The sequence below is a fragment of the Mytilus californianus genome, unplaced genomic scaffold (assembly GCF_021869535.1).
Source record: "Mytilus californianus isolate M0D057914Y unplaced genomic scaffold, xbMytCali1.0.p SCAF_4, whole genome shotgun sequence".
Classification (NCBI taxonomy): domain Eukaryota; kingdom Metazoa; phylum Mollusca; class Bivalvia; order Mytilida; family Mytilidae; genus Mytilus; species Mytilus californianus.
The window spans coordinates 9,903,082-9,924,549 of NW_026262690.1; the positions used below are offsets into that span (position 1 = coordinate 9,903,082).

The 21,468-nt window shown below is 32.4% G+C and overlaps 1 protein-coding gene across 1 annotated transcript in view; it reads left to right on the top strand.

Moving 5' to 3' along the window:
- The window catches only part of LOC127737443 (probable glutamate receptor), a 66,416-nt gene that overhangs the window by 13,389 nt on the left and 31,559 nt on the right, over positions 1 to 21,468 (top strand). Inside the window, exons 2-4 of the mRNA XM_052248147.1 lie at positions 10,220 to 10,348; positions 10,981 to 11,226; positions 14,830 to 15,008. Coding sequence (XP_052104107.1) covers positions 10,220 to 10,348; positions 10,981 to 11,226; positions 14,830 to 15,008 — 554 coding nt within the window. The remainder of the gene's footprint in view (positions 1 to 10,219; positions 10,349 to 10,980; positions 11,227 to 14,829; positions 15,009 to 21,468) is intronic.

The following is a 21,468-nucleotide window of genomic DNA, read 5'->3' on the forward strand; positions in this document are numbered from 1 at the left end:
TCTAAATCTAGATTTTCCTCATACCCTATAGTGTTAAATTTTGAACAAAATAATTTGATTGATAGCGTTGAAAAACTAAATAAAATTGCTTGCGCGAAAAAAAATTTCTGACTCCGACAAAAAACCATACCCCAACCCCCTTGATGTTAAATGGTTGCTCCCTTAGACAACGTTCAGACTGATGCTTGAAAAAATTATATGCATTTATCATATATGTAGCTGCATTAGGGGTCCTAAATCCGCCTATGTTTTTAAAAAGCGAATAAAAGGTAAAGGGATTTTTTTTTGTATTAAGGAATAGTTCCGTATTTGTTATTTGCGCATTTTTAAGTTATCACATGACACTCAACTTTGAGCAAAGTACAAGTACGCAGCGAAGTCTAGTCAGAATGGGGCGTGTAGAAAGTGTGTCAAGCTCTCTTCACGTTAAGAACCCCTGCAGTTACTCGTTGGTTTGTTGCAAGGCAACATCTCTGTCCCTATCCAATATACCCTCATTTTTCAGTGGCATCTAAATTTGACGATCTTCGTCCTGAACGGACAGGACCTACCTATTGTATTTATTGTTAAATTTGTTGAACATGCATGAAATATTTGCAACTGGCAACCAACAATCAATCATTTAAAGTAGGTCGTTTATATACAAATTAAAATGTAACTTAGGTTTCAACCCCCTCGGGCAAAGTAGCCCTTAGATTGATTTTGATATTTTTAATTTTCCTTTTGGCCTCACACCTCTTCAATTTTTTCGCTTCTTATATTTACTAGACTTTCAAATATTCAGTTTTCAGCGTTCCGTAGGTAAATGCTATACTTAAAACTCAGCGTTTTACATTGTCCTGGCTTTTCGAGAGCAACATTGGTGTATGGCCAAAATGGACGTTAAACATAGAAAAATTCATCGCGCAGAGAGCGTGGCACTCTCTCTACACGCCCCTATCTGACTGGACGTAATTGCGCACTTGTACTTTGCTAAAAGTTGATTGTCGTACGATAACTTAAAAATGCTCAAATAACAAATACGGAACTATCCCTTGATACAAAAATATCCCCTTTCCTTTTAGTCGCTATTAAAAAAAAAACAGAGGCGGTTATAGAGGGCAGGGGCCCGCCCACCCCTAACGGAGCTACAAATATGATAAATGCATATCCTTTTTACAAGCATCAGTCTTAACGTTGTCTAACTAGGCCCCTACATTTTCAAATTCATGGGATCCGCACATGAAAAATGTACCATTATTGAAGCACCTCGTAGAGGTATCCAAGTCAAATATAGTGTCACCTTAGTGACAATATGTATATTTCCGATTCCCAAATAGATAACCATCTCGATTGGTCACTTCAATTTGATCATATGTTTATCGTTGGTATGAACTTTTAAAAAATATTTCAAATTACGATTTCAAAATGCCGACACATACAAATGGATAGATGGGCGTTTAATGTACAGCGGCAACTATTACATAAATATGCAGGCTGAAAATAATGTTTATGATTTACGTTTATATGGTATGAATGTATTCAGCTTTTACAAGACCAGAACGATGAGTTAAATGTTAACGTTAGATACATTTTGAAAGTGTCCTGGCTCCAAGCTACTAATATTTGATTTTACTCTTAAATTCAGCGTGTATATCGGGTAGCAGTGTAAAATAGATATCAACAACCTCCCACATTCGTCACTAGCAAAACGTTCATTGCGACACCACGAATTCAGTATTATAGTTTGTAGTTGTGATTTTATTTTTTATTTTCTATTCGTATGTAAAAGTAAAGATAATTAATCACCCAGTTCATTTGTATGACTTTAGTTTAAAGCAACTATGTGCACAGGATTAATTTGTTTTACGCAGTTTGATTCGGAAGAAAGTTCGACATAATTAGTTGCACAATTACTAACACAGTTCCAGACCTGGGGTTAATTACATGCCAAAGTATTTAATTACATTTCAATTACATTGATTTTTAAATGTAATTAATTACATCACAATTACATGGATTTTCAAATGTAATTAATTACTTTACAATTACATTGCCAATATAATTAATAACATTTCAATTACTTTTATCCAAAGATATGTAAGAGCTGTATCATTTAGAATAAAATCATAAAAACGACAAGAGGCTAGTATAATGAAACTTTTATATATATATGTGCACTTTTCAACAGTGAAAAAATTCCAACAAGATTTGTGTTATATAGATCCAAATTAATATATTTTTTATTCTTAAATTTTTCTTAAAATTTCACATTTCTACTAAACATGTTAATCTAGATTTTAAAGGTTTTCTTGTGTACCTTATGTGAAATTTGACGAAACGTTAAAGCTTGTTAAATGGTAGCATTTTCCAGGCTTGTCTTTTGGCAAGTATATTGGACGCCCTTCTTGTATGTTTTGACTGCTGTATTTGAATTTTTTGCAGAAACTGTTTAAATGATATCCATCTGTACTGATGTTAACATATAAATATGATAGTTTAAAAAAAAACATTGCCTAATTTGGCATTTTAATCAAGGGAAAAACTTGAATTTAATAATTAGTTTAGTGAAAGGAATAACCTGAGGCTAAGATTATTGTTAATTGTTAGAACAACATATTTACAAATTGCATGTAAATAAATTGGTATCGTTTTTAATTTTTATATTTTTTATGTAAACATGTGAAAAAATTAATGAGTCAAATACAAATTAAGATTATTAATAATTATACATGATATGATGATTAATTAAATATATATGGTAAAAAAAATATTTAAAAAAATCAGAGTACCAAGTGCATACTAAATGTAGGAAAACATAAAATTTACCAGTTGCATCAGAAAAGCCAAAAAAGTTAACAATTTCCATGCAATTATTTAAATGTAATTCAAAGTAATTGAAAAGTAATTCATAATTACATGGCAAAAAGGCTATGCAATGCATTACTTTCAATTACATGTAATTGAAAATATGCTCAATTACACATTACATTGAATTACATTCAAAATTGTAATTAATTACAGCTAATTACAATTACATTTTTAATTACCCCAGATCTGCACAGTTCTATGCTAATATTCTTGTAATTGTTATGAAATACACCAAATAACATAATCAGAAACCTAATCTTGATTTATATCCATTTTTTAGGAATTTACCTGTGACGTTACTATTTGTGGCGTTGATACATTCTTGTGACAGACACACAGTTCGTAATTCTATTAAGCTGTTTTTGTGTACTATCCTAAATTAATTTTAGTTTTTCGTTGTTATTCTGTGGTTAACATGTCGAAATGTACTAATTATATTATTTATTTATGTATTTCTCTGTCTTGGGTGTTCTTGCGTTTATTTGTGCTGTATGCGTTATGTAATGTTGTCTTTTTAGCGGTATATTTAACATTGCCATAAAGCGCAAGGTTTGGCTAGCCACAAAACCAGGTTCAACCCACCATTATTTCTTAAAATGTCCTGTACCAAGTCAGGAATATGGCAGTTGTTATCTAATAGTTCGTTTCTATGTATGTTGCACTTCAGTGTTCTGTTTTTTCGTTGTCTTCCCCTTATAGTTGATGTGTTTCCCTCGGTTTTAGTTTGTACCCCGGATTTGTTTTTTCTCAATCGATTTATGACTTTTAAACAGCGGTATACTACTGTTGCCTTTATTTCCTACCGTATCAATACTTAGAACTGAAATCAAATATAAAAGGCAATATATGATCGTCATGCAATCGATAAAAAATGAAAACAAAACGTTAAAAATTGCATGCGTCCGTAGCGCTTTTCTGGACCTACCTTCATCAGGAACGCTCAAAAGCCGAATATTTGAAGGCCAACAATTTATAGCAACCGAAATAGTTGATAAAATGTTAACTGAGATGATCGTTTAAAATGTACATTCAATGATTTGATCTGCCGACATGATTGCAGATAGTAAAAAGTCGTAGAGCAAAAAAAAAAAAAAAAAATCAAATTTGAGGGAATACACGTGTTATGAGCCATTTTATTGCCTTAAGCACAGCAGAAATTTAAACATAATTAAAACTACCACACTTATTGGCCTACTGCGAGTTGGTTAGTTTTCGCGCTGGGGAAACCAACCGAGGTTGTTCTGGAGGGGTGATATTCCCATTGTATATTTTTTCCTTGATTTTATATATTTCCAGAATTTCTTCCCAAGGTTTGGTTTAGTGTTTTCTTCATCCTCTTGATTTAGGATTTGTCGAACATAGTTGTCGTGGGCCTCGTTCATCGTCTTCTTGACAAGGTCTCTCATCTGTTTGTACTTGTTCCAGTTTTTCTTGGTGTTATGTTTTTTGGCAGCATTGTATTTCGCTGTCTGCGTCGTATCAGTCTTTTGATATGTGTAGAGATCCATGGCACATGTTGTTTACTACCTGTAGTTTTCTGTGGGATGAATTATTTAGTTGCTTGTAGTTTGATCTTTTTGAAGTATGTCCAGTTTTCTTCTACGGTGTTCATTCTGTTTCTAAAGTTGTCTCAGATGTTTTCTTTGAGTTCATTCATATCGCCTTTTTTAAATAGGTGCACCAGTCTTGGTTTCTTTTTTGATGTTTTGGCTTTCATATCTATATTTGCTATGACTACTTGGTGGTCACTCATTCCAGGATGTACGATTTTACTAACAAGTCCTGGGTTGGTTTTCATGAGTAGGTCTAGTGTGTTTTGTCCTCTAGTTGGTTCATTTACCATTTGGTTCATGTCGTTGTTATTTGAGATTTCAATTAGCTTTTTATTTAATGCTTTTACATATTGTGGGTTAGGGTTTACAGTGGTTGTTTGCCAGTTGATATGTGGCAGATTAAAATCTACTCCAAGTATGACATTTGGTAGGTTTTGGCTTGTGTCCATGATGCAGTTAATAGATTTTTCAAGTTCTTCAAGTTTTTCTATGTCACTGCATGGCTGCCTATAGAAGGTACCTATGTATAGGGGTTGTCGTCTTCACGACAGAGGATACCAAAAATATGCCAAATATGGGAACCAGTAGAACTCCAAACATCAGGAAGTTACATATCAGATCGGAAGGGGTTGAGAAACAGCTTAAACTCCTAGACCCAACAAAGGCAAACGGTCCAGATGAAATATCAACTAGAATCTTGAAAGAAGCACACTTCGAAATTGCACAGTTCCTCGCAAAAATCTATGAACAGTCCTATGACAGTGGAGAAGTTCCTGCAGATTGGCGACAAGCAAACATCACAGCCATCTACAAAAAGGGGGACAGAAGTGAAGCAGTTAACTACCGCCCCGTATCGTTAACCACAATATGTTGTAAAGTCATGGAACACATAATCTACAAGCACATAATGGAACATCTTGAAGAACATCAAGTCTTATCCGACTTCCAACACGGATTCAGACATAACCGATCATGTGAAACCCAACTATGGGATAACATACAACACTTCACAATTGATTTCGGCATGGCTCACTCAGCGACACCAGAGAGTATGTCTAGATGGAGAAGTCAGTGAGAACAAACCAGTACGATCAAAAGTTTCACAGGGTACAGTATTGGGACCACTTTGTTTCCTAATATTAATCAACGATATGGGAGAAACAATCTCATCACAATCAACCCTACTTCTTTTTGCTGACAACTCGCTACTATATAGATCCATCAAGGGTAGTGAGGACAGTTAACAATTACAACAAGATCTGACAGAATTGACTAAATGGGCGGAGAGGTGGCAAATGACATTCCACCCAGCTAAATGCTACACACTGAGGGAAACAAGAAAGAAAAACCCAACAATAAAAGAGTATGAAATGATGGGACAACAAATATCCACAGTTCACCAATATCCATACCTCGGAGTCGAATTATCAGAAGATCTCTGTTGGGATCCACACATCAAGAAAGTTATCACAAAATCCAACCGAGTACTAGGATTCCTAAGACGCAACATCTGGAATTGTCCACAAGACATCAAAGCGCAGGCCTAAAAATTCACTCAGATCAGTACCTCCACAGATGCCTACAAATACAGCTATATACCACGCACCATCACCGACTGGAACAGCCTGCCTCTGGAATGCTTCAAGGAGCAACTTCGGATACTGCAGCTGTAAACAGAAACCACCTGTTTTTATCCAATTTTAATTGCACTTGTAAATACTGAGCACGCAGGTTGACGTTTGCACAGCAGTATCTGCGTTATGGATTTCCACTGCAGATCAATAGTATAGATGTAGATGTAAAGAACCAAATAGTTCTGAATAATTTATCTTAACTGCTAAGCTTATATTAGATTTTTTTAAAAATGTAAATCATCTTGTTTGATGCCGGTTTAAATAGGTTTGAATATTTTTTTTTCAAAAGATGCAAAACCTAAAAAATTTCATTACACTGTTATCTCATGTGATGTTCAAAAAAAAAATCAAACCGACTTCTTCTTTAAATTATTTATTTTGCAATTAAAAATGGTTTGATATATTTCGTGCTTTTTATTCCAAACTAAGAATGATCATAATCAGAGCAGTGTTTCTTGTTTTAAAATGAAGTCTCCGCTTTTAAGAAATATTTATTTTGTTTAAGAAATAATTCATGAAAGCCATAGATTTGTTGGAAATTTACACATGGCCTGGGCCGTGATATTCGAAACTTATCCTGAGCGTTAGCGAGGGATAAAGTTAACAAATATCACGGCCCAGGCCATGTGTAAATTTACAACAAATCTATGGCTTCCATGAATTATTTCGATTCTAATACGACAAATACGGTCATTAGAAAACAGAAGCGAGGGTGGGTATGCCGTGTGTGTGGCTGTTCTTTTTTACTCCCTGTTAGATAAAGCTAAAACATTCTAATAAATCTGTAGCTTGCATGAATTATTTCGTAAACAACCGCTAGAAAAAATGTGCTTAATTCTTTTAATTCTCAAACCCGACATTTGCAATTTTTAATTAACATGTTTTTCTCGTAAGCTACCGTCAAATCCAAAGTTGACATTTCGTAACTAAGGAGCCGCCATGTTAACTTGCTGAAATCAGTAAATATGCGAATAATGCAATAAAATAGAAAATAAAACAACACCTACCTCAAAAATCCATTTTAATGTAATATTATACGAATTTCGATGGTTCACGTAACTGAAAAACCTTCAGCTTTAGCGTTTTCATTTGTATGACGTCATGTTTTGAAATGACTTGAATGCGCCAAAAGCATTAATGGACTTTCGCGGAATTTTAGTTTATTTTGATTTTGTAGATTTCTCCGAGTTCTTGTGCATTAATTCCTTTTGTTATGCATCCGAATTAGTATAAAAGTCCTGTAGTCTTTTTTCAATTGCAATTCTTAAAACAATAAAATCGGCATAGCGTTTGTAAATAGGTTCCAATACATGTGGATTTACTAGGGAGGTATATTGTAACATCCATTATTATGTATATCTCTGAGTCTGCGCTAAGTATAGATATATCGAGAACTTTACCACGGTGTTGTTTACAAAGCGAAAGAAGCACGTCATATTAGAATATCTAATTTGTCACCGCTTACAACTGTCTGCCTCTGGTTTATTTTATACATTAACTTTTAAGTAACAGTAACTGTTCATTTCATTTTGTTTCATTTCTTTTCGTTTTGTTTCGTTTCGTTCCGCTTTTGTTCCGTTTCGCACTTTACATGTACCCCTCTTTTCGCCCGTTTTCTATTTTTGATATCTTAATCAAAAATTTAAAAATCAAACTTTCAAAAAGCGAAATAATCAAAACTGCACGTTAAATTTAGTACATTCAAAGTTTGATCAAATATCTAAACTATCAAATTTAAAAACGATATTTAGAATTTTAAAATTTTCATTATTTGGTTAAAATTTCAAAATTTCAAACATTTTCAAAAATTTGGAATTTAGATATTTTACAACGTTGATCAAAATTTCAAAAATCTAAAATTTGAAAACTTTTAAAACTTTTGAATTGATAAGTGTTACACGGACCATATAACACTGAATTAGTAAACATTAGATATCAAAAATACATTACAAATTGTATCAACAGGTCAAATTAACACGAAAGTACGATTTGAGATTACTCGCAGTTACTGAAAGCTAGTTTAAAGCCAAAAACAATTAATAATAAAAAATCATGCATCAGAGACTAAAATCAACAAAAACACATCCCAGAGATTTAGTGTTTTAACGTCATGGACAGTCAAAGAAGATATGACTTGTGCAATGCCAAAATAAAAGTACCGACAGTCAGTAGGATAGTTAGGAGTTAACCTGCTAATAAATATGTATAATGTAATATATAGATAGAGTAATCTCTATATAGGAAACGAACGTGGATGTGTATTTATACATCCCAAAAAAAACCGTTTGAAAAGAATACAAATTTAGTTATGTTTTAATCTGCTGATGACAAAAACGATATTTGTGCCAATGTAAACTATATTCAAAGATCTAATTACAACATTGGTAAGATAACCTTTAATAATAAGTTTGTTTAAAGGTTCGAGATGAGTTTACACGGATCACATAGTGATTTTCGCGCTTTTAGTACAAGATTACCGTAAAATTTAGGATGTGAAATACTGTTTTTAATAAGTTTTCTACAGGTACAGCCAAATCTTTGTATCTATGAAAGAATTTAGTAAAAGTTTAAAGCAATTTATGGTTGACGATAAAAATCTTGCCATGACAACCAAAAATATCGTCAAGCAAGAAATTCATTTAGCATTGAGCGGAATATAATTGCTTATGATACACGTGTATGTAGTTCTGTCAATCGTAATAATAATACAGGGCATGTTTGAAATCTTTTATGAGAATATTTAGCTTCAAACTACTGCAATAGGCACCAATCTTTATTTTTCTGTTAATGACTGCCTATTGATTAATAGATTATTTTTTAACAACAAACGTTAATTCTTGTATGGTGATATGCATTGTATTACTTAAATTGGAGTGCTACGTCGTTCGGGTTATACTGTAGTTAATTGATAAATATGACGATTATGTCAGCGGGAATAATAGGTATTCTATTTTGGTCCAAAAAGCAATTTTAAAGCAACAAATGCATTTACCAACAGGCTACCTTTGTTCCTTTTATCTCCTTTATTTGGACAAATTTCAAGTACTTGCTTTTTGTGTCCACAAAATTACAAGCGCTATAATTAATTTTAGTATCATTTTAGAAATGCAAAATTGAATACATATTGAGTAAAATCCAATGGTGATATCAACATGAAAAGATAAAAATAAACAAATCTATTTGTCATATTTTGCATTATTGCGTTAGAAGGATGCATTGACGTTTAAAAGAATTTCAATTGATGAACTACCAGGTATTCTTTTACCATTCTGAAAAAAGTATTTTGATACGTCTTAAGTGTGGATTAATGTTCTATCAAATTTCTTAAAAAAAATGAATACAATTAAAATTATCTTTATTAGCGGAAGCTTCCTGTGGGTCCTTAAAAGTTATTTAATTAAACATTAGGTAAACAACATAATATAAAAGTATACTGCATGCACAAAATAAATCATCATTAGTATTTGTATGAGTATTAGCAAAGACTTAGAACCTACTCGTTTAAAAGAAATTAGAATACTATCTTTAAACGGTTTCATCGTATCGTAATCTTTTTAATCTGAGGGCAAATTATTCCATATTTTTACATCACACCACTTTTAAGTTTTCTTAATATAATAGGTCTTTGGTTTTGGCAGGTGTAGTTTTATTGTTAATGAAACATAAACAAATAGACTATAAGCCCGACTCCGTGTGCAGGATTTTCTAGCTGTGCTGAAGGCCCATTGGTGGCATTCAGCTGTTTTCTGCTTTTTGGTCGGGTTGTTGTCTCTTTGACACATTCCCCATTTCCATTCTCAATTTTATAGTAAATAGCTGTTTAGATCAGCATCATTTGGACTTTGGTGGATAATTGTCTCATTGGCAACCATACCAAATTCCCTTATTGTCATGAGACAAAACAAATATCTTATTCAATGGGATAATAATGCAGACTCCATTGTTCATTTAAACGATGGCTTATACAGAAACTTATAGAAAGTACAAAGCACTTCATAAGTGTAAATCAAAGAGTTTTTTTTGTGTACATGGATTTTTATTTTGACATTGTAGGTTAAACTTATCAACATGATTCAAAGATTGTACAACAGGACAGGGTGACATGTAACTATACATAATTAAGAATATAAGAACATTTGTCATGGAAAGAGTTTCAAATATGTGTATTTTTAACTGTTATAGGTATGTTTGGCATTGACGATAAACTGCACATCAAGAATGTAATGTTGAGACACCATGGAACAACCTTTAGGATAAATGTTTCTATGAATTTTCACAAATTTAATGAATCCTTCATGTACTGTTCCAAATGTAAGTACAATTTAGCGTTCCTTATTCGTAGACTTTACAATGAAGTAAAATGCATCATGCAGATAAAATTGGAAGTTTTGTTAATGATAAGGACATTTTTAAGAATGCAAACGGAAATTTAAAGCTACATTAACGGTACCAATTTTACTGCACCAGATTCACATTTCGACAAGTAATGTCTATTCAGTGATGCGCGATGCCAAAATGCCTTTATTGTTTTAAATTGAAATGAATGCATTAATGCTTGCATTTACCCCTTAAAAAACACACGAATTATCTAAGAAGCTCGATCGTGTTTACTTAACAGCTAATGTTAATTTTCATACCACAACGGATGACATGACGGAATTGAACATAAACCCCAGCAAAAAAAAAAAAAAAAAAAAAAAAAGTAAAAAGAAGAAAAAACCCTAAATAACCAAACTGACAATTCAAGACAATATGTGTTAGGAAAAAGTTGTATGCTTTATACAAGGGAACAATTCTGACCGGTGATTTAAGTTTATATTTCATGAAGATTCCGTAGAATATTTACAATCAGGGTTTGAAGCCACCAACTCTTAGATCTCTTAATGTAGAAGCCCTGCGATCCATTTATGCATCTAATGTCAGTGTTTACTATTATATTTCAGTGAGTGAATTTAAAATGTCTACCTTAGATTCTGTTTGTTTACCGTCATCCATAAAATGTACATTGTTAGATACTTTTGATGAATTTGCAATTGGGTCCATGATTTGTGGAACACAAAAACATTACGCTTCGCATGTTATTACCCAAAATATGGAAACTACACAGTTTAAAGAATCTGATATTTTACTTCAATTCATCAAGATTGTACATTGGAGAAATTTGGTGCTTTTCTATCAGAATAAAACCGGTGAGTAAAAACACTGTAAACGATAGAATGATATTTGTGGTGTTATAATTACACAGATAACTAAATCGATCGGTATATTACAATGGATTCTTAAAGTTTGACTAGCTGACTGTTGTTATTGTTACCGTTAATACAATATGTTCCGGTATCCTATATAACATTCAAGTAATTATAACAGTCAGACTACACCTGGCGACTTTGTTTTTAATAAAATTGCACTGACCGTATTTTTGATTTGGAACAGTTTTACACGAGTTATAGTAAAAAAGAAAAGCATTCATTGTCTCAAAACATTAAATTTATTTGTATTCGTCTCAAAACATGTTACAATTGTTCGGAAAAGCATAGCATTTTATCTGTTTCTCAGCCTTGCATAATTTTGTTTTTTTTAAATAATATATGGTTAGTCTATATATGAACATTTATGGTCTTATATCCTAGCGATACATATATTTTGGCAGTGCGCAAGGCAATTCTTTTCTCCGATTTTGAATGACGTTTTTAGACTAAAATCCGTTGAATGTCATTGTGTACTGATTGCTCTAGACATTGATATTTTAGTCTACGAAAATATGGAAGGCTTTAAATGAGTTGAGCAATATATTTGCTGCAACTCATTTAAAGCCTTCTTCTCTAATGAGAAAGCTAAATATGCTAGATATACTTATTGGAGGTGTGATAAGATGATTGAAGCTGTTAATGTTCTCCTTGATAACATTTATGTACGTTTCGCCAATGGGGTGTATCGACAGGTTGTAGGTATTCCTATAAGCACCAATTGCTCCCCTTTAATAGCAGACTTATTCTTGTATTGTCACAGTTTATGCCCAAACTCAGTAAAGACCCGTCTAAATTGTATTTAATTGATAAATTCAACAACACTTATCGTTATCTTGATGAAATTTTTTCGTTGAATAATCAAGAATTTTCTAAATATACAGCCGAAATTCACCGAAAGGAACTTACTTTGAATACATCAAATTAACCGGTAATAATTGTCCTTTCCTATGCCCGTGTCTGTTGTGACGTTTTCGATATCAATGATTGTAAACTATGTATTACTGGTAAATTATTAAGTCAGGGATTTCGTTACCAGAAATTACTTAAAACCTTTACTAAATTCTGCCATAGATACAAAGATTTGGTTTGTAAGTTTGGCTGTTCTTATGTTGTACTGGTACACAACTGTCCCAGGTTAGGGGAATGATTTGGGGCCAACAAAAAAGTTTTAACCTCGCCACATTCTGTATGTGCCTGTCCCAAGTCAGGAGCCTAAAAAAAGTAAAATAACAAAAATACCGAACTCCAAGGAAAATACACAACGGAAAGTAATTGATCAAATGGCAAAATCAATAGCTCAAACACATCAAACGAATGGAAACAACTGTCATTTAATTCAGTGGTTGCCGTTTGTTGCTGTATATCATATTTGGGTTTTTCGTTCATTTTTTTGTACATAAATCAGGCCGTTAGTTTTCTCGTTTGAATTCGTTTTACATTTGTCATTTCGTGGCCTTTGATAGCTGACTATGCGGTATGGGTTTTGCTCATTGCTGAAGGCCGTATGATGACCTATAGTTGTAAACGTGATTTGGTATCTGGTGTAGAGTTGTCTTATTGGCAATCATAGCACATCTTCTTATTTTTGTATTAATCACAACAAATGAAATAGTTAAAACTGGCTCTGAACTAGCCGTACTCCAAGATAGGTATCTTGTTTTTTATGTGTGCTTCGTGTCGATCTGATATGTCAAAATCTTTCCAACTAATTTTTACAGTTTGTTCTAATATTGCACTGTTACTGGATGGTCTTGTGTGGACGAGACGCACGTCTAGGTATTGAATTTTAAGCATAGTACCTTTTGTTAGCTATTACTCGTGTGTTTCTTTGTCTTTGTTCTTTCTCCCATTTATTTGTATTGTGGTCCTGTCATGTGATGTTGTCGTTTTGGTGTTGTGTTTGACGTTGCCATTAAAGCGGGAGGTTTGGCATGCCACAAAACCAGGTTCAACCCACCATTTTTTTCTTAAAATGTCCTGTACCAAGTCAGGAAAATGGCGATTGTTATATTATAGTTCATTTCTGTGTGTGTTACATTTTTAATGTTGTGTTTTTGTTGTGTCGTTGTTCTCCTCTTATATTTGATGCGTTTCCCTCAGTTTTAGTTTGTAACCCGGATTTGTTTTTATCTCTATCGATTTATGAGTTTCGAACAGCGGTATACTACTGTTGCCTTTATTTACGTCACTGTCTTAGGGATGAGGAGGGGTGAGCGTTCACAAGTATGTTTAACCCCGCAACATTCTCTATGTATCTGTCATACAAAAGACACAAGCAATAAAAGCGCTGTTCCTTTGCTTTTTGTGTGTGTTTTTTTGTTGATGTTGCTGTGCATGTATTGATTTTGTGTTTTGGATGGATACGCCATATCCTTTGTTTTTCTATTATGTAATTCAGTGTGGTCGTTAGCTGCTTTCTATTGTATTTATGTTTCGTTTATTATTTTAGAATTAATCAGGCCGTTGATTTTATCTATTGAATTGGTTCACATTTTGTAATGGCGGTATGTGAGAGTCAGGAGTTTGACATTTGTTTTCCATTCGTGCCGTTGATTGATTTAGTAAAGCATTTGATTTTGCCAGGTTTTATGGACTTCCCCTTTTTGAATGTGCCTTGGATTTCGGTATTTTTGTTAATCATTTTTTATCATTGACTAAACGGTACGGAGTTTGCTTATTGTTGATGGCCGTATTGGGACATAGTTGTTATCGTCCTCAAATTAAATTTCATTGAATAATTTAATAGATCTTCAAGATAGGTCTTTAGGTTCTTTATTTAATTGTTGTTTTATTTAATATTTACGATGAAATGTTGCTCAACCAAGAAGTTTAAATCAAATAACAAATTATGAAGTCACCTTTTAGCTTTCTTAGATATGTGATTAATGTAAGAGATAATTTAAGTTATCATTCGGACCATGACATTAATAACCACATATAACATTCGCAAACGGTAATTTAATATGTAAATAGCATAAGTGCATCGCTTAAAATAAATAGCGATATATCAATCACCACATATTTAATCGGAGGTTTATCAAATTTCCTTAATGTACATATGTAATATTGTTTGGTGGACGTAGTTGTTTATTCATATTCACAGAAGCATATGGCACGTGGTCTTGAATCAAAGTTAAATTTAAAACTTGAAAATCATTGCACATCAATTAATTCATAGACAGAAATTTCACTTACTTTTCCCCCTCAAGGGGTAAATGATTTTCTTTTCACGGTTATTTTACTGGAATTTTCAGGGAACATTTTTGCCTGACTTTTCCATGGTAATTTCATGTCATTTCAAAACAACACAAACTTCACCACAAACCATAAAATCACAATGAATACCTCTGTGATAGTAAGCCTTTTTTTCAAGCGGTATAAAATCCTACTAGTGTATTGAACGATGTTTTTGTCTGTCGTTGGAAGAACACGGAATGATGTCGAATTAATATGACAAATTCAATATAAAAGTTAATTGCTTGTGAAAAGAGCTTAGTTTTGCAACGTCTTCTAGAATAAATACAAAACACCCTTCTTTTTCAGAGCAAATCACAAGTTCTTTAGTAGACGACTTATCTGATATCGGTGTAGGTGTTTCCATGGTTAATACAGATAGGATAAATGATAAAGAGCTTATCAACTACATTATCCAGTCTTTTAAAGAAACCTCGAATATGCTAGTTATTTGCTATGAAGTGTGCATACAGAGTGTTTTACAGTTGGTAAGTTAATGACAGAATTCATGCAAACTTTGCACAATTGCAAGGAAAGTTATCTTAATACAAAATTCACCATAATCGTACTAAACTTTCGCGCACTTTTCTAGATTTTCACTGAGAGGAATTTGGATGCCGGATTTTCAGTTTAGTTAAGGTATCGGAGTGTATTCCAAATATTTCCAATTTGTCTCACACGTAATATGGTATAATATTTTTTGATTTACAAAGAATAGATGTAAACACTTCTATCTTTTGACATTTCTCATTTCGCATCTGGTGCAGAAAAATTGGTACCGTTTATGTTATTAAAGTAGTTATTATTTATTCATATTACTGATTAGTAGATGTCTGCAGGTTGATATTTATAATAACTTTTAAACAATAACCAGTCTCTGCTCTCATGTATCATACCACATAACTAATATAGATTCCATGAACAATAAATGGAAGTGTTCAACTTAGGAGGAACCCATATACTTGCCATTATGAATACTACAATATTACACACATAACTTTTTAATAACTATTAACTATTTTTAATCTTATTAGCATACTAATACTAAAACACAATTGTATAAACACTAAACTAATATCATATTCACAAACAATATTAAAACCCTTGTACATAATACATGAAATAACATTAAATGTATCATTTGGCTCTCTAGGGGACTACTAATTAAAACATACTAGAATAATTAAAATTACACAACTCAAAAACACTACCTTCTCTACTTAAAAGTTCTTAAAACCTGTTTTATAACCCAGACAGTAAATAAAAATGCGATAACATTTGGTAGAACCCAGAGAGTTGAGAATTTAAAACATACATGTTTAAGAACCTGTGATAGATCCGAGAAAGGTGTTTTAAATGAGAATTCCTGCGGTAGATCTCAGCAGATACAAATATCTAACTTAATTATCACTCTTAAATCAAACGAAGCCTTAATTTTATACAAGATGTATTATTGAATTGGGGGAAACAATTTCCCTGAAATTAAGTTGGCCAAATTGAATGAGTAGCATGAGTGAAAGTCCCATGAATTGATACATATTTTGTTGAATGTTTCAAAAATTCAATAGACCATCATTATTGATGAATCTACTTGAATATAATTAGAATTATGAAACAGCAATAATAAAACAAAAAATACAAAGTTTAGTTCTTAAAACATTTGACTCCTTTGATTCAGAACAAACATGTATTAACAATTAGGAAAACACATATTATTTTGTGCATTGCAAACAGTTTTTGTGTCCGATCTGATGTAACGTCTATAGCAATCGAATTACCATCTACCTAATGTTAATTTATCTCTAGACAAAGAGTGTAATCATACTCTTCACTAACAAATAAATTGGAGTCTGGTCCATGATCTTTTTGAACTTGATTATATCTTCTCATCGCATCAAGTGGATGGAACATATCTTTTTCAAAAATAATAATGGGAATACATTCTCGAAATAGGTCACATTTGGAGTAATTCAGATGTAATATGAAATTAAAAAAAATTATCTAAGTTTATATCTTGGATTAAAGGTTTGTCCGGCCAAGCAATTTGTACTGCTTGAGGAGGTTCAAAGATCGGAGAAAACAGAAAAAGCTTGATTAAATGCACGCTGCAACATTGCGTCAATAAATGGAGAAAAAAACTTCATAACTTGATAACTTGAATTATAAATCATTCAGAATATGAGATTTATTAGGTAATCTCTTAATCTAACATTATTTTTAAAACTTTTTTATTATACATATACACTTTTAGCGTGCACAAATGGTAGTTATGTCTAATTCCTGCTAAGTGTAATTTGATTCTAGCATATGCTTTCATTAGACAATTCTTACAATATGTTACAAAATAGGTTAAGCAATCTTTGTCTGTTATTGGCATGCTATTTATATGATACATAGCTATACAATTTAAAAACAGTGAAAGCCAGAATATAAGCCTTTCTAGTACTTATGCTTAATGGAGCCATCCACAGTACCTCATCTTACTTATTTAGGCTAGGTGTAAGTTCCTTTCCGCTTGCTCATTAAAATCATTATGCTAGAAATTGTTGATCAAAATTAGGTAATTATTTCCACAACCTTAAGTTATCACATATAAACAAAGTTCACCTTTTCTGCCCTGTTTTACCCCCAAATTACACAGGCAGTAACGATAGTGTACCGTAAAAGAAATGCTATACACATTTTTTGTATTCAATATTTCCCTGTGAAAATCACCTGGCATTTAAAATAATTCATGTTCTTACACGGAAATGTCTTGATTATACAAATGAGATTTATCTTCTTAGTTATAACATATTATTTCATCATGCTGTATTCATTGTAATAGTGCTCTGAAATATGGGCCATTGCCAATTATTGTAATTGTGTTTATGTCAATAAGATATTTGTATTTGGTTTATTATTAAATTCCCATTATCCCTACGTACCCTTCCTTGGATCTCTATATATTTCACAGACAAAAAGTGCGATTATTATCTTTGTGAGAAGTCTTGGTAACCTTTTTGTCTGAGGTAATTTTTCTAATCGCCATCTTGTATTCAATTAAACAATTACACACTTTTAAGCCAAAAACAAAAATGTTAATTGCATAGTTATCTAAACCAATTTGGGTGTGTTTTTCCGCGAAACATTTTGTGCGAACATAAATTTTGTTACAATTTCTATTTAATGTTTTTAAAAAGGAGGCCAAAGGATAACCATTGGCGATACCCGGGGTTAAAGTCTGTGTTCGCGCCAGCAACCGTCTTGAGAAAATATGAACATACGAGTTCATATATTGGTGTAGAGATGCATCTTTGAAAGACCGCAAATGCGTCATCATATAAGGGTCACATGTTTTATATTTTGGCTTTGTGTGTTCTTCATGCATTGTTTTCAGAAAAACCTGGCATGGGATATTAATGTTTTTAACATTTAGTGACCTACACTATGACTTTTTGTATGAATGCATTTTATGGAAAATAACCGCGTCCAATAAAACGAGGTTCATTGTGACATTTATTTTATTCTTTATTGGCTTTAATAGCATTTCGTTCGAGTTCTGAACTTGGATACTACGTGACCTAAAGTATTTTTGGTAGGCGAAAAGATGTATTTATGGGTACATGAACTGGTTATCAGCTCCCTCTGAAGAACAGTTTAATCTTCAATAGATTATTTGATTTTTCAAATTTGAGAATAACTTATTAATGAGCCTATTGCATTAATCCTGAAATAGATTAAACAAATTATGGGTGGGAAAATAAATTCTCTACAAACGCTATATGCAGAATTGAAATTTTCGTTTCTTTGCATTTTTAAATTTGTTGTTGGCAAAACAAAAAAATGTTTTATTTATCAAAATTGTCAGTGTATTTCCTTAGAACTCGGTTAACAAAACGGATATGGTATAAACAACTCCGACATTATAGAAATCACCAAACACACTTTCGAAAAAACACGAATGAAAGGATCAATGCTTTTATTACTTTTAAAATGAACAAATATTAATTCTAATACTGTGATTTGTTACACTAGAAAGAATCTGATGCCAAAAACATCAGACTGTTTACTTTGATAATAAGATCGAATTTGAAATTTAATCAAATATGTTGAAAAACAATGAGATAGCAAACACCACAATCCTTTCGATAAATCAATTTCAAGTTCTATTCTTTGAAATAAAAATAATATTATATAATCATCGATTAACTAATACATAACTATTGAAATATTTACTGTCATAATAAAAAGAACTTATCTTGTCCATTAAAATGTAAAATAAACAAAGACTTGTCAACAGTTTTGTTAAGTATACTCTACACAAGTTACCAGATAACACCAAATGAAATATACACCGAAGCTTCCAAAATTAAGATTAATAGCTGTAAGTCATCAATATAAATTCGTTCAAGGTTTATAGAGGTTTTTAATTTGTGAACTATCAATATAGGAGGCACATATCATAGAACCCCCATAAGATAAATTGAGGCTTAAGTTGTAAACAAAATTTTAAATCTCATAAATTGATTAAGAAGACACAAATCAAGACAGTATACACAAACTGAGGAAATCACATGAACTCCAAAAAGAAGAGAGAGTACGTGCATCGACAAATATAACACCATTATTCTTAAGCCTTGAACTGTAATGTAACTTATAGAAAGACTATTAATCATACTGTTTACCGCAGAAGAATTAACACGTTAAACATTAAACATATATGCTGCATATTTAAGGAAAAGTCAATTTTAACATACACTATATCCAAGCAAAAACTGAAGACTCTATTGCCTATCAACAAACGTGTGTACCTATATTCCCGAAGACCGTAAATTCAAGTATATATACTTTTGATGAGTTATTAACTTCCCTAGAAACATAACTGATCAAGATTGTTAATAAAACAATTTTGTCTGTACCAAATTTTTCACTATGACACCTCTTTTCCTCGATTGTGACATCACCAAATGCCGCCTTTTTCCTCGCTTGTGACATCACCAAATGCCACTTATTACCGAGCCTTTTCTTGTCATGAGCATAGGCCAGATGTTTCAATTAGAAAATGAACCGATTTCTCCGGCGAAGCACCTGAAGGAGTCCAACTCCGTTTTTTCTGTGGAATTCTTACATGCTCAATCTAGTATTTTTTAAATGTTCATCAGTCATGTTTCCTCCATAGTGTTGTCTGTTTTTCGACTTATATTTTTGTCCCACTTTGGAATTTTCTATCCATTCTTATTCGATAAGTCATTCATAAATTGTATTTTTATTTCAATAATTATCTTGAGAACATACTGTATCAACTACTCGATAAGACAGTCAGGTGGTAGTTTTATAAAATGAAGGGATTGCCACTGAAAGGTTACTTGACATTAGATCAACATCACGGCAATAACTACCTTGTTCCTTATCTTTTTTTTGCGTGATGAATGTTTACTTAACAAATCTCTTACAGGGATAAAAAAAAAGTGAACATATTAAAAGGTAACAATAGTCTAAAGATGTTCAAAACTCGAAAAACCATTTTCAAAAAACCCGACATTGTTCTTATTTCAAAAAAACAAACCCAATGGTTGGTGTTATTAAGATCATTGGCTGTATAACAAGCACATTATCGATCTGATGAGTTTACTGATTTTTATAGTTTGTTCTTATGTTGTGCTGTTACACCACTGTCCCAAGTTAGGTTGGGCGCACGCAAACATGTTTTAACCCGCCACATTGTATATGTGCCTGTCCCAAGTCGGAAGCCTGAAATTGAGTAGTTGTCGTTTGTTGTGGTTTATCATATTTGTTTTTCAGTTATCGTTTTGTGAAAATTGCTCTTATGTCTTGCTGTTGAATCACTGTCTCTGATTAGGGTAGGGTTGGCATCTGCTAACATGTTTAACCCCGCCATATTCCGTATGTGCCTCTTCATAGTCAGGAGCCTGCATTTCAGTGGTTGTCATTTGTTTATGTATATCATCATTTTTCGTTTATGTTTTTTACATAAAGTAGGCCGTTAGTTTTTCTCGTTTGATTTATTTTACATTTGTCATTTCGGGACCTTTTTATAGATTTCTATGCGGTATGGGATTTGCTCATTGTTGAGGGCTGTAGGTCTTATTTTAACATTTATATGTCGCAGCGTTTATCTCTTTTTAAGTATTAAACCCTGTCTCATTTTCATCTTGATCAGTGTAGTTAATTTGAGACAGCAGTAGTTCAAATATCATAATCGATTAAGAAGATACAAAGCAGGGTAACAAAACTAGCACTGAATGAATCGCATTAACTCCAGAAGGAGAGAGACTGGATGTGTTGACAGTGTAAGCTTCTCATGTTTTGCACGAATCACCCGGCATGCAAATAACCACTTAGTCAAAATTTCACAATCGGGAATATGATACTATCGGTCAATTTACAGATCAGTTGCCCATTTTGGTATTTAGAACTTTAAGACTGCAGAAATCTTAAATAAAAATAAAGATGAAAAATAAATAGTAGAATCATTCTAGTCTTGTATATAAATACAATACAAATTGACTCTTGTAAACAATCATTGCACTATGGATCAGCAATATTTATTTTGATATTACCTTTTAAGATAAGTCTATCTGTTCAGAAATGTTTTTTTAAACACTTTTTTGTGCTTAATGGATCGGGTGTATTCCGACATCTTGCATTGTAAAATAGCAGATGACAATCGGTCTACATCGTTATGGAAATATACAAATTTTTATTGAAGAATGCTATTTATTAATAAGACTTTTCAACTGAATGCAGATAATTATGTACTCTCTGTTAGAACGACTGTTTTTACAAAAAGTTTGATTAAATTTTTTTGCAACTCATTTTTGGTACTCAGATAATATTATCTTGTACAAAAAGGTACAGTGAATTACCTATTTTGTTTTGTAGTAAGAAAACAAAACAAGGTCATTTCCAATGTCCAAAGGCGCATTAAAAGAGCCTTCTTATAAT